Source organism: Syngnathus typhle, linkage group LG4, assembly GCF_033458585.1.
Source record: "Syngnathus typhle isolate RoL2023-S1 ecotype Sweden linkage group LG4, RoL_Styp_1.0, whole genome shotgun sequence".
NCBI lineage: Eukaryota > Metazoa > Chordata > Actinopteri > Syngnathiformes > Syngnathidae > Syngnathus > Syngnathus typhle.
In genome coordinates, this window is record NC_083741.1 from 15102481 (window position 1) to 15121157 (window position 18677).

Sequence of the window (18677 nt, forward strand, 5' to 3'; positions counted from 1 at the left end):
TATTCTCTGCAGTGTCAAATTTACAAGACATATTTACTTTCACTTTACAGGTACTTTAACTATTCACCATTTCAGTCAAGTCTTGCCAATCATATCCAGCAGTAAGTTTCATCTTGATTTTATTGCAATAGGTGAATCTTTGCAGCTGAAACGTCAATATGAGTTGCATAAACCAGCGACCACTTTCCAATCATGGGCCGGTACGTGCTTTATTAGCCATGCACTGCAAGTGTAAGGTGACGTGGCGCCCAATCATTAAGGTTTAATCTCCTTCTCCTTTACATCTCAGGTTAATCCTTTTAGTGAAAGTAAACAGAATTGCATTGTTTTCTTCAATCAATACTAATTTGTCATGAGGAGTGATATATTTCTCACAGGAATGAATTGAAGACTGCAGACAAAAGGCCAGGCATGGCTACTCTTCTATTTACAAGTGTCCTAGTTTGTGCTATTTTACTAGGACAAGGATCCTCCGAGGAAACAAGTTAGTGCAATGTCGATATAATTAAATCGTATTTATTTTCCTACGTTTATCTACGAAATTGTTCTTTGTCTTGCTGCACTGAATTGCAATCATTCAGCAAGGGCTAGAGAACAGCAAAGAGATGTCATTCTCAAGGAGCTCCTCTCCAAATTGAGTAAAGGAGATGCTCGGAATCCGCAAAAGAGCTCCGGGGAGACGGGCAAAGACGTACTTGTGCATCCTTGGGTGAATAGTATTCTGGGGGGCCTTCAAACACTGAGTGGACTACTTCCTGGTACCAACCCGGCTTCACTAAACCAGCCCATTGACCGCCGTCGTCTCTCTGGTTTCCTCTACGATGTCTCTCAGTACCTCCAAGATATGACCGCAGGACTGGAGGAGGCGCCTTTGGATTCGCATGACGAACAGCTGTGGGAGAAGGTGCTCCATTTTTTTTTGCAATCCGAAGGGAGCGCTGCGCAGAACCAATGGAACGGCCGTGTGCCGCCTCGTCCCAGCATCCAAGTGAAGGACTGGTTCCTGTCCGTGAGAGGCAGCCCCCACTGGGACGGGGTTCTGGGGCTCCTGCAGAGCCTCACGACCCTCCTGCAGCGTCAGCCTCACAAGCCAATTCTGTCTTTGTTGGCTCAAAACTGGAGGACGGTGAGCGCTGTGTTAGAGGCCGCTTTCCAGGCGCTGATAAGTGGGACATACGGACAGGCCAGCGCCGGCCTGCAGGGCTTCATATGCGCACTGAAAGGTCACACTGACTGCCCATTTGGTGTCGGCTGGCTTCAGTATGTGCTCGGCGTTATGGAAACACTCAGCTGGAAGCCCGTGGTCAATTTGCACTCGGCAGATGCTGAACACAGGAGAGGCTCGAGTGGACGTATTAAGCCCTTCAGCTTGCCCCCTGAAGCCATGAAACAGGATGCCTTGCTGCAAAATCATTTTCGAGATGACTCAAGCGCAATGCGGGATGATCCAGATTCCATCCAAAATGTAGTCCTGCAAACGCTGACACGCTCAAGTGGAGGCAATTTGGCTCAGGAAAATCTGGCTCTCGTGCAAAGTTTGGATAGGCTCAGGATGGGCCTTCTGCACAGACTGGGCAGTTCTGTTTATGGGAACTTGCGGAAGAAAGTGTCACAGGTTACCATGGCAATGCTCGATGACGTCGACGATGTGGCGGACGTATCCCAGCCCAGTAGAAGGGGACAATGCTCAGTTGGTGAGTGTGTAGGGCTTCTAGACAAGTGTCCACACTGGCGGAGCTAGGCTTTTTTCCTTGGGGGGGCAAGGATATCTCAGGCTGGCCGTAAACCAAATACAAACATATTTTACAACCCCACCAAATTCTGATTAAGATTCAGTATTTGTTTCCTATGGGGAATGGGTGGAAAAACGGGGAAAAATATTCTCTGGACAAAAAGTGAATTATCTGGCCTGGCACTTGGGGGGGCTCAAGCATATTTCAATAGGGGGCAGTGCGCTCCCCCCCCCAGCTCCACCAGTGTCTGTCCATGTTTCCATTATACACACAACCATTTATTTTCATGAAGAAATTTAGTTGAGCACACCCCAATAGATTTATCAGAAAATAATAATTAAACCACAGAAAAGTGGAATCATTAAAATTCAGAGAATTGTCTTGCATTCATTGAAAAACACTACATGTGTTTAGAGAGGCAAAATAATGGCTTTGGGTCAACCTGGTCACTTGAGTATCTTTTGTCAATATGACTAATCTCTTTGACCTTTCATTGTTATCAGTACGATTATATCAAGGGATTTGTGGGATTTACTGTCGTGCGATCAGATATGGTGATTTGTTGGGGGTGTCCAATTTCTTTTTCCATCTCACACTCATGCTATTTGTTTTCATGTCTCTTTTAAGGTGATCTGAGACAATTAATCTTATGGTAAGATCATTGAAACAGTACACTAGAAAATTGTCTGTCAATCTGAGTGCGGTAACTGACTTCTCTCATGTGTTTGCGCAAATGTAGGGGTATAAGACATAACGTGACCTGGAACACGCAAGCTTTGGGTGTGAGCACCCAGGGTCTCCCAAGTTCGCTGCCATTCCTGTCATGTCCCCCCAGTGATGAAAATAGGTTTGGACAAACATCTCCCCACTTAACTCCAAAATCCTCACCTTCTCATCAAATCAATCCAAAAGGCCTTCACGGTCAGCGCAATCAGCCTCAACTAAAAAGTGAGAGTGACCTACAAAAAGAGATGGAGTACTCAACCACTGCAGAAATTCTGGAGGCGGCGTGCAATGAATCCATTCCAGGACTGAGCGGTGTCTCCAACTTCACAGTGTTCCTCTACTGTAAACTTTTGGAATGGGAGAATGGGTCAGTGAGTCCTGCTGATGGTGAAATGGGTCTGGACCTGCACGCCACATGCTCTGATGCAGCTTGGTACCTGTCTGCGGCCGAGGAGGACTTCCTGTGGGTTCATGTGTGCAGCGAGTTCTTTGCGTATGAATTCAACAACACGGTCTGTGCCAATTCCACTTTCTGGCTGCACAGAGCACATCAGGTGAGGACAACTTTATTTGAAGTCCTTATACACACCATTAGAAGGTCACTGAGAAGTTATTATTGTGTCCGTCATGTAGTTCATAAGTGTGCCATGGCACTTAAGTGTGCCGTGGGAAACTGTGTATGCTGTGTCGGTGATATAAGATGAGAGGAAGAACTATTAAATGCTCTTAGTGGATAAAAAAAAAAAAAGTAGATTATGATCAAATCTTTAATAGAAACAGTTAAATTTATGGGATTTTTGACATCTGGATTTTTGGGCAAGTTGAAAAATGATTTCCAAGGTGAATTGAATGAGCTGAACATTTGAAATTTAGAATGGGAACAATGAGAATATGTTTTGTTGAATGTATCATTGAATAAATGGGGCTTGTTTTACAGGAAGCAAATCAGTCACATCACCCCCCCAACTATTATTTATTTATATTTGTATCCGTAGTAGTTATTCTTATTCTTATTATCCATCCATCAATTTTCTATACCGCTTGTTCGTATTATTATTATTATTAATAATATTAGTATTATTAATAAAGACATGCGACATGGAATTTTTTTAAAACGTATCCTCTATTCAGAAAAAAAACCCAGGGCCAAAGCCATGTCTAAAAAAGTATCGCTTTGGCGCCATCTTGTTGAAAGGAGGGGAAGACCTTCATTATTTAGGTCATAGACATGACTTATGGGAATAAAATGCGTTGCGCCATCTTGTGGCTTCTTTGGGCAATTACGAACCTTTTGGCATCAATTATTCCAGTTTTTAATTTTGCGGCAGGCCATCCCCCACAATTTGCAGGTGAACATTTTCTCTACTAAAATAGCACTTTGAACACAGCATGTGTGCCATGTGTTTTTGTCGTGTATCTCTGCGGGGAATTTGTTTACACAGTAGATACACGCAGAGTGCGTGGGTGTAGTGATGCTCGTTTTTCAAACGCATTTGGGGCCTCTCTGCTAAATGATAACACCCGACATCGATTCTTCACTCGCAGGCTGCCAGGACACACAACTATAATGCTTTTAACCAGACAAGTATAAAGCAGTTGTGCGCGCACCTATCGAGCCGTACGACAGCAAGCCCAGTGCCCGAGGAAGGCTGTCTAGCTCAGTTGGGGAGCAGGTTGGTGAGTGCCCGGGCTTTCCGGCGTTGCTTCCTGCCCAACAGTTCAGCCCTTATCTCATCGTTGTGTGGGAGGGAACCCGGGGGTTCCCACCGCTTCTTCCCAGAAGGGAGCTGGGCCGCGACGTACTGCTTTCGACAGCACAACCTCTCCCGGGTCGATGCCACCGAGGAGACTTGTGAGTACAAGGAGTGGGCTGTGCAGACGTTCCTCAATGTGACCATGCTGGAAGCGTGTGGGCAGACGCACGGACTGAGAGAGCACATGTGCTTCAATGCGTCGCTCTACCGTCAGCTGCTGAGATCAATGCCCAGCTTGTATGACGTTTGTGCTGATCTGCAAACAGAGGTCGAGGACAGCAAGTGCTTACTCCAGAGGTTTTTTGACGTCCTCCCAGCCCAATATGAGTTTGACACGTCGCAGCTGTGCGTGAATCCGGCCCCACTGATGTTGGATGTCTTACACAAGCTCAGTGTGTGTCAGGTTGATGGAGAAGAGAACCAATGGTTTTTCGTGACGCTCGGATACGTGTTGAGAGTGTTGGACTTCATGGTCGGCCTCTCTTCGGGTCTGGATGAGGGGGAGGGAGAAGCTCGGCAAGGTTTGGGTCAGGCCATCCTCCTCTCCAGTCTCCTTGACAACGCATCCTGGAGTGCGTTACAGCCGGAGGCCTCCACCAGCGTCCTTCACACTGTGGGAGTCTTCCTCCGTCGGGAGCAGAACGCAAGCCTCAAAGAGGACCTGCTGAGTTGTTTCAGTGTAAGGCCACGCACATATACAATCTCTGCTAGGATGCGTAATGAACTTATTTCTGCTTTTGCTCACCAGCCTGTCTTGTGGGATCTGATTGAGCAGGACAACAACTCATCTGCTCTACAGGTTCTATTGGAGGTACCGACAAAGCATATGTTTTGGCAGTAATTCCCAACCACCAGCGCGCTGTGAAAGAGTGTCACATGTAATCAAACACTTTGACTTGATTGGTCCAAAAATGATTTATTTTCAACAAATGGTGGACCTTCTTCATCTATCAACAGTGTCCAGTGAAAATCCAAGCGTATATAATGCCCTTTCTGAAAAGATTTGTAATTGCGTTTAAAAGCCACAAGATGGTGGTAAAGCGCTACTTTTGTCTAAATGAAACTCCTCAACTCATGTCAACATACCACCTTGACACTAAGATGCAACCAGATGGCGCCGAAGCAATATCGTCTTTGCTTTGGCCGAAATACAAAAAACAGCACACAGGATTCAAATGTGACATTTTTCCATTGTGGTGTTCGATGCGGTTTTTGTTTTTAATGTAAAATTGGGAAACAGTGCTATAAGAGATCCACCTACAAAGATTTAAAGTTTTATTTTTTGTTTTTTCAGGAATACCTCCAGATGCCGGAAGACAGCATTCGCACTCTGGTAATGGCCGCCGAGAAAAATGCCGTCAAGAGGTTCCTTTCTCATATGCATCAAAGCTGGGATCACCTCCAAGTCGAAACCAGCCGGGTTTGTTCTTGTGGCTCCTCTTTTTTTTTGTCCTGATATGGGAGTTCTGATAGTTAGATTATTTTTTTCGGGGTGGTCATTCGTTCAATGGGAGAAGTACATTTCAGTTTGACAAATATGGCAGATGTTGTCATGCGATATGTGCAGTCAACTTTGAATGTATAACAGATGATCTGTTTGAAGCAACATCTGTTTTTCTCCTCTTAATCTTTTCCCTTATGTCAGGCGTCCCAAAAAGAGCTGCAGGCCATGGAAACAATGACTGCTGCTTTTATCCATAAATTCCCTCGAGTGACCCCAGAACTCTTTGTGGACCTGTCCCAGTTCCTTCCGTTCATGTCTGTCTCCGACATCATGAGCTTCCCAGCCTCCGTCATTGTGAATGACAGCGTGTGAGTTACTGACTAGCAAAGCATCAAATTCAGGTGACAAGTGTCCTGACACTAAAACGTTTGGCTTCGTTCGAAGGTTGGCTGCCATCCGCGAACACAGCTCAGAGTTGAAGTCGTCGCAGAAAAAGGCCTTTGTAAAAAGACTTCTCCAGTCAAGTGTGGTGGGTGATGTCCCCAGCTGGCCACCGTACTTCCTGAGCTCCATCCTCCCGTTGCTGCCTTACCTTCCAGTCAGTCGGTTTCAACAGCTGACGTCACAACAGGTTGCAGTGAAATTTGACATCATAAGTGATTCATCTAAGTGAACTGCCTTCCCTCAGTTCAACATAGTTCACTAGCACAGATGACATCGAAGCCATATTTTTAGATAAGACGTGGTTTTGACCGAAAAAGAAAAACTAGGCAAATTTGCGAATGCTGAATTAGATTATGCAAAAGTTCACTTTAGTCGAAATAATATTCTTACGGCTGTCATCTCATTCAGCTTACTCCTCTGGTGGAGTTTCTGGGCAATAGCAGCTTGGATGGTGTTAGAGGACGCCATGTCGTTCGGACCATTTTCACCAAAAAGAACAATGTCACCGTTGGTAACATATCAAGGTGGGGGTAGTTCAATCTTTCTGCATTTTAATGCTTCCATAAATAAAAAAAAACTATCATAAGTACTATGGAAAGCATTTAATTAATATTCAACTTTTAATGTCCGTCCACTCTGTCCTCAATAATAAGACAATTGAGAATATTTCGTATTTTCCTTTTCGTTAAAAAACGTGTACGTTTGGCTTGTGAGCCTTGCAAAAGGGCTACAATATTGTTTTGCAGGTTCGGTGTTCTTTCGTGCTACTTGGATCCACTTGACCTGCATTCATTTCTTTTGGACTCTGCTCTGTGGTTCACTCTTCAGAGGCAGCTGGTAAAGTGCGTGTCCAAGGGCTTCATTAGCGCTAGCGGCAGGGTGAGGCACATGTTCACATCGTAAAAACCTCGCTCGGACTATTACGACCTTCTGTCAATATAATTGTCTTTAGTATCTGACTAACTGCTCTGCTCAAACAGCTTTCGTCCTGGTTGGTCCCAGCAATGCGGATGTTGAACGCCAGCAGCATGGCACCTGCAGCGCTGACTGGCCTCAGTGCTCTCCTTCCGCAGTTAGGAGCATCCTTCTTAAAATCGCTTCCTTCACAGCAGCTTCTAGAGCTCCTCTCCAAACCAGGAATAGGGAAATATTCTCCTGCTCAGGTCAGCAGGAGGGTTGTTTACCCCCCCCCCCCATGGATGGGAAAAAACATTCACAGCAGTGCACTTTATACAAATGACCTGAATGTACAATATAAATGTTACTCCCCCCCCCCCATGTAAAAATAAATTGATATAAAAACTCTCGCCATTCACAACATGTATTAACCACTAAAAGTAACTGAGAACATTTGATTTGTTTCCCTCCCCAGGCTTTTCAAATTTTGTCCAAGATTTCTAAATATACCAATGTAAGTTGAAATCTGGAAAAAATGTTCACTGAATATGGGTCAACCTCATCTGAGTATCTTCCTGGCAGCTCACAGTGGAAAAATTGTGCCGACTGAAGCCATTGCACTCGGGTCTCTCTCCCGCTGTGCTCAGCAGCCTCCACTGGTCTGAGATCAGTGAAAGTGCCCAGTGTCAGTGTTGGAGAAGCATGTTGACAGACCTGAAGCCTGGCCAGAAAGCAATGCTGTACAACGCAATGCACGAGGTGATGGAGCATCTAATTCTTCATTGCATGCACTGTCCACATTTCCGTCATCATTTGTTCTCTTCTTTTAAGCAGGGAGAGGCACTTTGTACGAGGAAGATACCAATATGACCTTCAATCGTGTTTTTTTTAATTTATTTTATAGGCTTTATTAAGATACTTACCCAACATCACTCAGCATGTAAACTGTCTTCTGCCATTAATCCCTCTGAGGAAACTGACTGAGGCCCTGAAGAGGGAAGGCATCCCGAGAGACATCAGCTTGTTCCGACACATTATCTGGTCACCACAGCAGGTGTGCATTTCACTTCACCCCCCCCCCTCCCAATTTCCGTGACAACAATAAGTTGTCAGAATCTTACTCAAATGAAGAAAAAGCTCATCATTAATCATCAATGCTTGCCTTCAATTAATCTTCTAACTCATTGGATATGCTTCAGATGAGCCTTTCAGAATATTAGTGTACCGTACGGGCCGAACTCCATCAGGCTAATTAGTTTGGCTCTGGCATAGCGGTGTGGTGGAATGTCGCTTAAATTAATAATAGGTACATTAAAGGGCTTTTGTCACAGAGAGGGGTCTATTAAGTTGCTGCCAACATGTAAGAAGCAGCCAAGCTGCAAGAGAGTTTTCAAAATCAAAGGCGCTGGCAATTTGAACTCACTGTGCTGGCTCTATTCTGTACTTCCCATATGGTTTGATTTTTGTCATACAGAATAATAAGCGGTATTTAAGCACTGAAGTGTTTATCATTATTAAGCAAAAATGATTTGAGTATTTGGGGGAGGAGCTAAGCGTCAAAGGGGGTCTCACTCTGAACTCCATTCGAGCTATGGGTTCCATTAAAGCGACTAGACTTGCAATTGTTGACTACAAATGTGTAAAAGTTTTTTTTTTTTTGGTAACAATATTAGAAATCAATTAACCAATCATTTAATGAAACCTATTTGTGTAAATAAACAATAAATACATTTTAATTTTCCAACTTAATGAAATAAAGATTGAAATCAATGCACCAACTCTTTACAGATTCTTGATAATGCCAATGCTGTGTGGGCCAGATTAAAGAACAGGCCATACTTGGCCCACTCCTAACTAGAGTTCCTTTTAGTATATCAGATTTTTTTACATTGCTTTCCAATCTGTACAGGCTCAGCTTTTATTTAAATGGATGCATGATTCTACAAACATCACCAGCAAGATGCTGAGGTAAGTCAAATATGTTACATCAAGGAAGTTATGCAACAACTTATTGAAAGTTAATATGCATCACTTTATAAATCAGTTTACAATAGTAAAAGATCACCTGTATGACGTTGTATGAGGAGATCACTATGCCCCAAAACCGGTGAGCTATTTTTAGAAGAGGCCTAGACTCATATGATCCTTAGGGATATTTTGGTGCCCGTCGGCGACACCGTGTTGGTGTGTCATACAGAAATCCAACATCCAGAATTGGTTTTACCTAAATGATTTGTGTCTTTTGTAGAGACCTGGGTCAGGTTGCAGGTGGAATGCCATGTGACTTTTTGAGGCTTTGGAGCAATGACAGTGATTTTGCAGAGTTGCTTCAATTTGTCACTATGTTGCAAGGAAACTTGAGACCTGCACTGGTGAGAAGTCAACTCCTCTAAAAAGTGCTGACTCACACTCTTTTCCAGTGTAATTACTTTCAGATTGGCGTGCAAATGTCTCCAGAAAAACATTTCGAACTAACATTTTTGTGTGCGTGATTGGTCAAGCGGAAATGTATCGTAGCGGAAGTGCGAAAACATCCTCAACTTGTCAGCGCTTTAAGCCCTTGGTTTTCCGCAACATTACCGCAAGTATCTCCGTTTTTAGAATGCAAATAGATTCTAAGTATAAATCATTCACAGTTTGGACAAAAATGTATACTTGTGCTCTTTCAGAGTGACCATGATAGATGACCTTTCCAACACATCCCTCAGGGCTGTTCTGGACCATGTTCAGGCACACTTCACCGATTTCCTCCAACTACCTCATTACAAGCAGACAAACATTGCCGAAAAGGCTGTAAGTAAACACACGGTTATTATTAAGAGTGTTTCAAGCATCCTCATCTTTGTAAAGGTTGAATTTTTGATTCATCTGAACTAATTAGATTGCACAGATCGATGTGATGAAGTCACTTTTGCTCCCGGTAGCCATTAGAGGGGCTGTATCAAAATTTCAAGCAGAGGCCAAAATACTCACAATCCTTATCTGAGTGGAAGTGTTTTTATTTATGAGATATTATGTAGCGTTGTGGACAGTTGTTTTGTGTGACCAAAACATTATCATAAGGTAGTAGGAAATAAAACTAAGCTGCGTACTTAAAAAGAATCATAGCTTGAAAAATAAGAACTTTTTTTTTTAAATTAGCATAAAAAATACATTTGGGGACACATAAACAATCACTGATTAAAAGTTGCTGTTAATTATTGTATAACAGCATGTGGTGCTCTGCAGGGTTCCTCTTCCTATAACTTAGGTGAGATTGATGGCCCCGCTCTGGACTTTCTGGGCCCTCTTCTGCCTTTCTTGGATAGAGACAGTTTAGTTCTGGTAAACAGAGGTGCTCTGGCTTTGCGTCTGGAGGAGATGAGAAGCTTCTGTCTTCCCAAAGAAGCCTTGAGAGATATCAGTGATCTGCTCACACACAAAGACTTCATGGGGTAAATCAGGAGTTAAAAAGTTTTGGCTATCATGTCTCCTCTTCTCCACTGGGATAACTAAACTTCATTTCCCTCTGTGTGCCAACAACACTTGATTTAGCAATTACACATCAGAATTTGTTTTGGGGTCTAAAATGTTTCAAATATTACTATGTTATCGCTCACATTACATTTTATTTCAGTGAGACCTTGGCACCCTTTAAAACTACAATTATTTGTATTATTATTTTCCAGGGAGCCGTCCAAGTGGCAAGCTGGAGACATTGAACATTTGGGAAGGCTGGTGTTCTCCCTGTCAACAAAACAGATTAACTCCATCCCACTGGTGAGCACCTGTCAAAAAAATAGAAAGTAATTATACATTACATTTTGGTTGTCAAAGATGAGTGTTATTAAACATTGTTCCCTTATTTAGAGAGTCTTGAATAAAGACACAGTGGAGCAGGTTCTCGTGGGTCAAGAGCGCTGGGAGGACAGCGCAGTGGGCGGAGTCTGTTTGAAGTGGCGCATGGACCAACGTCGTCAAAGAGAGAAGATGCAGAGTCTCATGAGAGGGATCGTAAAAGTCCGAGACACTGGTGACAGAAATTCTGTATTTTATGTTGTCCTCTTTATTCTGTACTCTGAGCATCTTGAACTGTGATGATGTACAATTACAAAAATGGCACACAACTCTAAGTTTGGGAAAATGCTGTTTCAGACTGATGACGTCATCAAGCGCATGTCAAATAATTATGGCTGAGTGATTTTAATTAATGTGTTCTTGTATCAGTCCCTAGCTGTGCTGACATCAGAGGTACGTTCCCCTCCGCATGGACGTCAACTCAGTTGAGCCGCATGTCACAAGTTGACCTCAAAGAGTGTGTGGAAGTCTTCGGTCAGGATACTTCATTAAGTTCCGAGCAGCGCCGAGCGCTCTGGGTCAAACTTCGTCAGGTCAGTAGTAGCTTGAATAAAACAACACGGCGAGTCTTTTGTTTTGAATCTGGATCTGTGATGGAATGTTTTTGTCTGGGATAATAAAAGGGCCTCAATCAAAACCCACTTCTTGCATAGAAGTGATACAATGCTTGTCTTTGGCTTTCCCACTTATTATATCTCGGCAATGGTACTTTGTGAGGGATGTTTGCGCAATCGAATGACCTCCAATGCATATGCTAGATTAAGAAAATTTGCGAAGATAGAAAGCACCAGTTTTAATTAGAACTGTAATAATGTGATTTCAGTTTGCAGTGGTGTAGCAGTGCACTTCATCTTAAATGATTTTCAACCTTTTAAGGCAAGGAATCATTTTGAGTAGGTAATTTCAACCCAAGTGTGTCATTTCTTGCCGCCAAATAATGATGTAATAAAGTAAAATTCAGATTAAGAATGATAAATGACCTATTATTCTGACACAGAATTGTAAAAATAATGGCAATAATTCTTAGTAGGTTAGAAATGACAAAATACTGTTATTTTAATAGTCATTTTAATCATATTTCTAAAATGGTGGCACGTATAAATTCCCAAGCATTCTTGCCATATGACACTTCACTTTGTTGCAGACTATTCAATTATACATATTTGATTTTACATCACAGACTTTTCATTATATTGCGGAATTTTGTAACCAATTTCCAACAAGTACTCGTAATAAGCTGTCGAAAGCAGAACTGCAAAAAATTGTACCGCGCCATAGTGGGGGGTTTCCTATCTCCACCACTCTCATATTGGATCTCATTCTATTTTGCAGGCCAGTCAGTGAGTGTGGCAATCCACTTAGTCTCCATCACTGACAGCCAAAAACACTTCATGGCATGGCCAAAGGCCGGGCGCGGTGTAATTATCAGCTCCTATCTGTGACTGAACTATTTTGCTCTTCTCTGTTCACTGCAGGCATTCAGTCCAGTGAGTGAGCTCAGAACAGAGCAGGTTCTGGCTCTCGGTTCTCTGGTGACCGAGATGACAGTTCGAGAACTGTATGACACCTCTTTGACTGATCTGGCTGTTTTGGCTCATCTGGGGACACTGTCATCCTGGCGCACGAATAAGGTCAATTGAATTCAAACATTGATTGTAAACGATTAGTAAATTCGATGACTCCTTTTGGCTTTTTAGATGAGAGCCGTCGTTTCGGGCACGATGCGCAAGTGCAACCTGAAAATCGAGCAGTTATCTATGGTGGATCTGGCAACGTTCGGCCATCTGATCTGCGGACTGTATCCATCGGAGATGAAAAGAATCAGCGCTTACAATTTCAGGTGATTGAATGAATCCATTTTCAAATGACTGGAGATGTTGACTGCTGTAAGTTACATTCAGGCCATACAAGTTTCCCAGTCGCCACGACAACACACCAACTAACAGATGTAACTAGAAAGTGGGCGCGCATACATTGAAGCGGTCCGTAAACATTTTGCATATATCCCCGGGAGGAGTAAATCCGAAATCTTTCTTCCTGAAACGGCAGCATGGCGGTGCAGTTCCTGCGGGAAATGTCCTTGCCATGCACGGAACAGCAGATGGAGGCTTTGACAAGTCGTTTGTCCAGACCGGAGGCCTTTGGTCCAGTCGGTGCTTGGGGACCGGAAGTTTTCACTGAAATTGGGACACTGGCAGGTACAGATGGATGGAACATCCCAAAGGATCTTTCCTTGCCAACATTTTACTGTCCCTCATCCTGAGTGAGGAAGGACAATACTTGATGGATTGGAACAGTTTCAAAAAAAATCTCCTTGGGATTTGAGAGTAGATCTGAGAAAGTTTTGAAAATCTCTATTTTGAGCTACATGAATGATCTAACTACAATGTTTGTGAAACTGGTGTATGCTCAGCGGGCCTGGCAGACATTGTTTTGTCAGCTCTGACACAAGAACAAGTGGAAGGCATTACCGCTGAAGCAATCAGCTTGCTGTCACCCAAAAAGATGACAGTAAGTACCGCCTTTGAGTTCATGTGAGCAGATTATGTCAAGATTATGATGCATCTCGAGGCTCAAGTCTTTTTTTTTGGACGACTAAAATGTTTATTTTTAGCTCCACATTGGAGCAACTCATCAGCTGCGATTTTTTTTTTGTTTAGGATTATGTATGTTGTGCTTCTCACAGAATCTTACAGTATTATAGGTTTGACTTTGTGATGGACGTGTGCCTGCCAGGTGGTGTTCAGTGCCACTCAGTTGTCCTGGCTGAGTGCGGAGCAGGCGTGGGCCATCACGGAGGACCAGTGGAGCGAACTGGACAACGAGCAGAGACATGCAGTCGGACTCGCTCGTTATGAAGGAGATGCACTGCTCGAGTTGAGAGGTTAGTACTGACGCAACAACCATATATGATTTCTACTAGTGAGTCTCAAATTCTGTATAATCAGTGAATGTTGTCACACATTCTGGAATAGCTGAAATTATTTGACATTAATTATACTCATTTTACTTTATAGGAAATAAAATGTCTGCTTATTTTTTCAATGAACACGGGCCTGTGTAATTTAATGTTGATCATCATGGTGGTGCTTGGAGTGCTGAACATTTTTGGGGCGATATCTGTTGTAAAAAAGATGAGAATCACTAATTGATATCATTTATTTGGATTGGTAATGTTTGTTTCTAAGCAACACCGGTGATTTTTACCGTGCAAAGCCAACATTCATGAATGTTCTGCCTCCACAGGGAGAAACTCGGCTGCAGCAGGCCTGAACGCAAACTGCTTTGCTTTAAGCTTTGTGGCTCCGAGTCTCTGGTTATGGCAGCTCATTTAAAATGCTTGAACATATCTAATTAGAATTCGATCTTCCTTGATATCCGCACGTTTGTACACAAAATAAACATTGTGAATCGTTTTATTGCTTCTCTGAGTTGATTCCTTTAGTTAATGATGCGCAAGATTCAGTCTAATTGAATTTTTACTGAATGAATTATTCATTGTTTGGTATTCATTTTTAGACCAATTAGGATTCAGAAGAAATACAACTTTGGTCCATGTTGCAAATGTGGTTAAATATAAATGAATACATGTTTTGAGGATGAAAACTACAATCCAAATTTTCGCTCGAGCTTCACCGATTATGGTTCGCTTTAATGCGCTTTCCAGGGGGATAGCTGTCGCTCCTGCAGTGGTTATAAATAGTCAACACATCCCTGTTCAAATTCCAAGTTTTTTTGTAATGTTAAAAAATAATGGACCTAGATGCATGGCTTATTTTTTTTTCTAATAATTGATGTCACTTATAAACAAATGTTTTTTTTAAAACAATGTTTTTTTGAGACAGGAAGTAAAAATAACTGATGTGGTTGCATAAGTATGCACACCCTCCTATAACTGGGATGTCGTCGTGTTGTGAAACAATCACATTAAAACGCATGTTTAATGGGAGTCAATACACACCAGCCCCTATTTGAAATGTCCAAATATAGTTAGGTTTAGATATTCTGGTTGGCCTTCCTAATAATGTCTTTACTTTCTAGCAAAAAAAGGTCTTCCGTGGAATTAAAAATAGATTAAGCCCAAATAAATGTCATATTTTCTAGTAAGCTTTCCTTGACATTTTTGCTAACACTGACATTTGCAGCATTGTTCATAATTCTTTCAACCTTGTCTAAGGCCCCTGTTTCAGCTGTAGAAAAACAGCCCCTAAGCATCATGATGGCTCCACCATGATTTTTTTTCCCCATACATAATTCACAAAAATTATGAAACGTCCAAAACCCAAAACAGTCAGTGTTTGGAAAAAAAAAAAGCTTCAGGGTTCTGCAAGAAAGCAAAAAAATCGACTGGAACGTTGAAAAATTTCCACGGTAAATCAGAGGCACATTCATTTATTGCCAGCTCTTATCCCTCGTCATCTCCTCCGGGAGGCATTCCTCACCAAGTAGATGTCGGTTGGCGCCATGTTGGGGCAAAGCTCCTTGTGGTTGTTGGACAAACTCAGATCAAAAAGATATATGAACATTTTACTTCAATAAATGTTTAAAAACAAACAGGTCTTAAAACTTAAATGATGATGTTTCAAAATATAAAGTTAAATACAACTGAATTCTTTCATGTAGTACTAAAGGCAAATGTCGCACCACAACTGGTACAAAACTTTTAAAACCAGTGTGGCCTACTTTACATTAAAACCAGTTAGAAAAGGCAAATGTTGCTTAGCAACCAGCTCATCTGGGCTACCTTCTGCTATGCCACTGCTGTCCCTTGGCCCTACTCCATGGTGGGTACCAGACACACCAAGAAAGCGCCATAAAGATAAAATATTCTTTTAAATGTGTTCCTTTCGGAGTTGCATTGTCAGTAGAACAAAGCTACAATGCAGGAGTAAAACAGTCACGTGTAACGGGGAAGAGATCACATGCTCTGTCACATGTATGCTCAAGGAGGAAATAACAGTCGTGACTCACTAACACAAACTCAATCCATTAGGAGTTGTGTCAGGCAGTATTCTAGAGAAATACAAAGGGAACCTTCAAGTCAACATTTACATTAACAACATTCAACATTCGAGAGAGAATGCAGCAAACTCGTGTGAAGGGCAAGTCAGCTCATATTTCATCATACCGCTGCTTTGTAGTGGTCAGTGGAGATTTGAATCAGGGTTCACTCTTTCATTGATGAACACTTAATGCCAATGTGTTGGAGCTCTTGTAAATTTGAATTAAAACAAAACAATATTTTATATATTTATTTAATTACCTTATTTATTTTTGCTTTATGTGTTAAGTTTGAACAGCACTGCTTGTTAAAGTTGATTTGAAACAAATTGCATTTGGTAATCTTTGACTTAATGTACATGTGAGCTTTCCAGGACAGTTTATGGTCAAGTGTACATACCTATAACAAAATGATGTCTATTTATTTATTCTATTTCTTTATGATGTATTTAGACTTTTATGTGTACATTCTTTTTTTTAATTACCTAAAAGTATCTTTCTTCGAGATGGATATTTGTACCCTGAACAGGATAAGTAGTATGAAAGTATAACAAGGAGAAACTTTTTAGGGGGACATAAAGTACATTTAATGTTGATCTTGATGTAGACTTAAGTTTATTTTTGAAAGGGGCCTTTGGCATTTGAGAACCACTGATATAGTGAGAGTGGTTTTCCAGAAAGCAATAAAATTTTGATTATCATAACATCTCTGTGAAGCAGTACGTCCCATAACCAATTCATCATGTTCCTCTCCATATATTAAACCTTATGACTATATTTAAAAGCCCTGTGACCTAAGAATAAACTGGGCGTGTGCGTAGCTTGCGAACCACAAAGGATTGAGGGTGCTACGCCACTTGTCACCGACAGGTGGTGCTGTCACCGCGTTATAACGGAGGGAGTCTCTGGAACGTCCCCACTTTGTCCACGGTCCGTGACGTATTTCCTGGGGCTTGTGTGGACCTCTCCGGTGGCACACCACCGAGGGATATCATGACTATTTATAACCAGCAAGTCTCGCTTATCAAATGTTCCGTGCTTTTTCCGCGCCGTCGTCGTTTCTAGCACTGCTGGGTGCGAGACAACACGCCGGATCGTGCAGCATGTAAACGGAAGATGGTAAGTTAAGCCCTTCGTAAGTTTGCTGTTAGCTCCGACACACATTCAGACTTGTTTTGGTGATTGTTCGGCGTTTGGCTTCCCCGGTACCAAGGGGACGGCAATCCCGGGTGGACTTGTCGAGCCAGGTGGCTGTCAGTTGCTCCGGACTGCGAATTTACACACATCATAGTGACGTTGATCGTGACCGGTTTAATTGGGTGATGACCCTCGCCGTATTTGTATTTGTAAAAAACAAGATACGCTTTTGCAAGGGAATGTAGAAAGAAGGGGAAAAAAAGGGAGTCGGGGGCGCGTTTGTAAAGTCAGCAGCGTCAATCTACCGTGGAAGTCAAGTTTGCGTTCCACTTTGTGGAGAATTTCGACCGGAGATCGCTGCCAGATAGATGACTACGTGGTGGTGTCACCGACTTGACGCGTGAGGCGAGACCGACAACACGCTTCTCTCCGCGGATCTCGAGCAAACCTTTCACTGGAGGCATTTGATTGAGTCTCCAGGCCAGAGAAGTTTGCTCGCGATTCATCTCAAACACGCAATTGTCTAGGATTTTTAACTTATAAATGCAATATCAAATTTTAGCGTGTCTTTATTGACAGTGTTTCGCCTGAAAATACGATTTTGTCCAAATAAGATGATTGATTTTGGAGGGTTGTAGATTTGAATCTCTCATTTTAAATGTCAGGAAATCTTAACTGCATGCTATTTATTGATTAATGTAAACCAGGGGTGGGACTTTACAGGTAACCTTTAGTACATTTTTCGTTTCCTTTGTCTCAATAGCCTTTTATTCTGTTGGTCAGAAATGTTATAGTGTGGTGAATAATACAATTAATTTGGGGCTGATCTTTATTTAGAACACAATTTAGCAAACCTGAAGACAATCCCTTGACCATTTGTATATTATATGTGAGGCAACACTACAGTAGATTAAAAGATGCTAATCATCGAGGAGGTATCTATCCAAATAATCTGGATGTATGTATTGGTCATGCCTGGACCCCACTCTGTGGTTTAAACAGTCGACCCACGCTTAATCGATTGTGGAATATCATCGAGGTTGGCAATGAAAATGTCAGTCGTAATGTGAGTCAAACGTTTTTATTAGTGACACATCTTCAATCACCGAAAATGGCTACAAATCTTAAGTAATAAATGTTCCCGCAGTGTGTGTTCTTTTTTTTATATGACATGGTAGGTGAATTTAAAAGCGTTCTTGAAAGAGCCTTGTTTTGCTGGCGTTGCCTTTGTGAGTCGCTCAGTTTTCATCTGTTCAGCAAGTATTGTGTAAGGATTTAAACAGACTGATGTTCCCTTTAAAAACTGTGAGACGTTTCAAGCAAAGCTTTCCCCGTCACAGTTTTTACTTTGTCGTATTCAACAGTGAAAGCAAAATTAATCTTATTTCGAATGTTGGTGCTTCACATTTTTCACTCGGAAGTCCTCCGCTCGTGTTTTACCGCATTTGTGGATGGCACTTTGAGGAGTATTTCTCATTTCTTGCCCTTCTGGCACCCCCTCACCTTCATCTCGGAAGAAAACATTCTCAAATGGAATCCCCCCAGAGCTCGGACTAAAGCGGAAAACAATTTACAGCGGGAAACCTGACTTTACAACGCCGTTAACGTAAATATTCTGTTTTGCTGTCAAACTCTCAAACGCAACCCCTGAGGAACATTGACCTCGGGTCGCAGATTCTGAAAAAACGTTTCACCGTAATTGTT

General features: G+C 42.2%; 2 protein-coding genes across 2 annotated transcripts in view; both read left to right on the forward strand.

The window, feature by feature from the left end:
• Nucleotides 1-411: 411 nt before the first annotated feature.
• LOC133152788 (stereocilin) lies at nucleotides 412-14170 on the forward strand. The gene is made up of 29 exons (XM_061276689.1): nucleotides 412-484; nucleotides 582-1694; nucleotides 2361-2385; nucleotides 2473-3013; nucleotides 4005-4892; nucleotides 4962-5024; nucleotides 5508-5633; nucleotides 5859-6025; nucleotides 6102-6288; nucleotides 6510-6625; nucleotides 6848-6980; nucleotides 7082-7264; nucleotides 7474-7512; nucleotides 7581-7757; nucleotides 7903-8052; nucleotides 8908-8966; nucleotides 9247-9370; nucleotides 9500-9579; nucleotides 9668-9806; nucleotides 10227-10432; nucleotides 10667-10757; nucleotides 10848-11010; nucleotides 11205-11368; nucleotides 12311-12466; nucleotides 12533-12675; nucleotides 12885-13033; nucleotides 13249-13346; nucleotides 13572-13719; nucleotides 14082-14170. Exons 1-29 carry the CDS (start codon nucleotides 412-414, stop codon nucleotides 14168-14170), a joined length of 5790 nt encoding a protein of 1929 aa, XP_061132673.1.
• A 2607-nt stretch (nucleotides 14171-16777) lies between these two features.
• furina (furin (paired basic amino acid cleaving enzyme) a) overlaps nucleotides 16778-18677 on the forward strand; it is a 45560-nt gene continuing 43660 nt past the window's right edge. Inside the window, exon 1 of the mRNA XM_061277183.1 lies at nucleotides 16778-16955. Within this exon, the coding sequence (XP_061133167.1) occupies nucleotides 16953-16955 (3 nt within the window). The 5' untranslated portion in view covers nucleotides 16778-16952. The remainder of the gene's footprint in view (nucleotides 16956-18677) is intronic.

What these genes read in the sequence shown, in the direction of transcription:
- LOC133152788 (XM_061276689.1), top strand. Translation starts at nt 412, where the DNA reads ATGGCTACTCTTCTATTTACAAGTGTCCTAGTTTGTGCTATTTTACTA. An exon ending in AGGATCCTCCGAGGAAACAA is followed by an intron (nt 485 to 581) that starts GTTAGTGCAATG and finishes GCAATCATTCAG; the next exon opens with CAAGGGCTAGAGAACAGCAA. An exon ending in TCATTAGCGCTAGCGGCAGG is followed by an intron (nt 6,981 to 7,081) that starts GTGAGGCACATG and finishes CTGCTCAAACAG; the next exon opens with CTTTCGTCCTGGTTGGTCCC.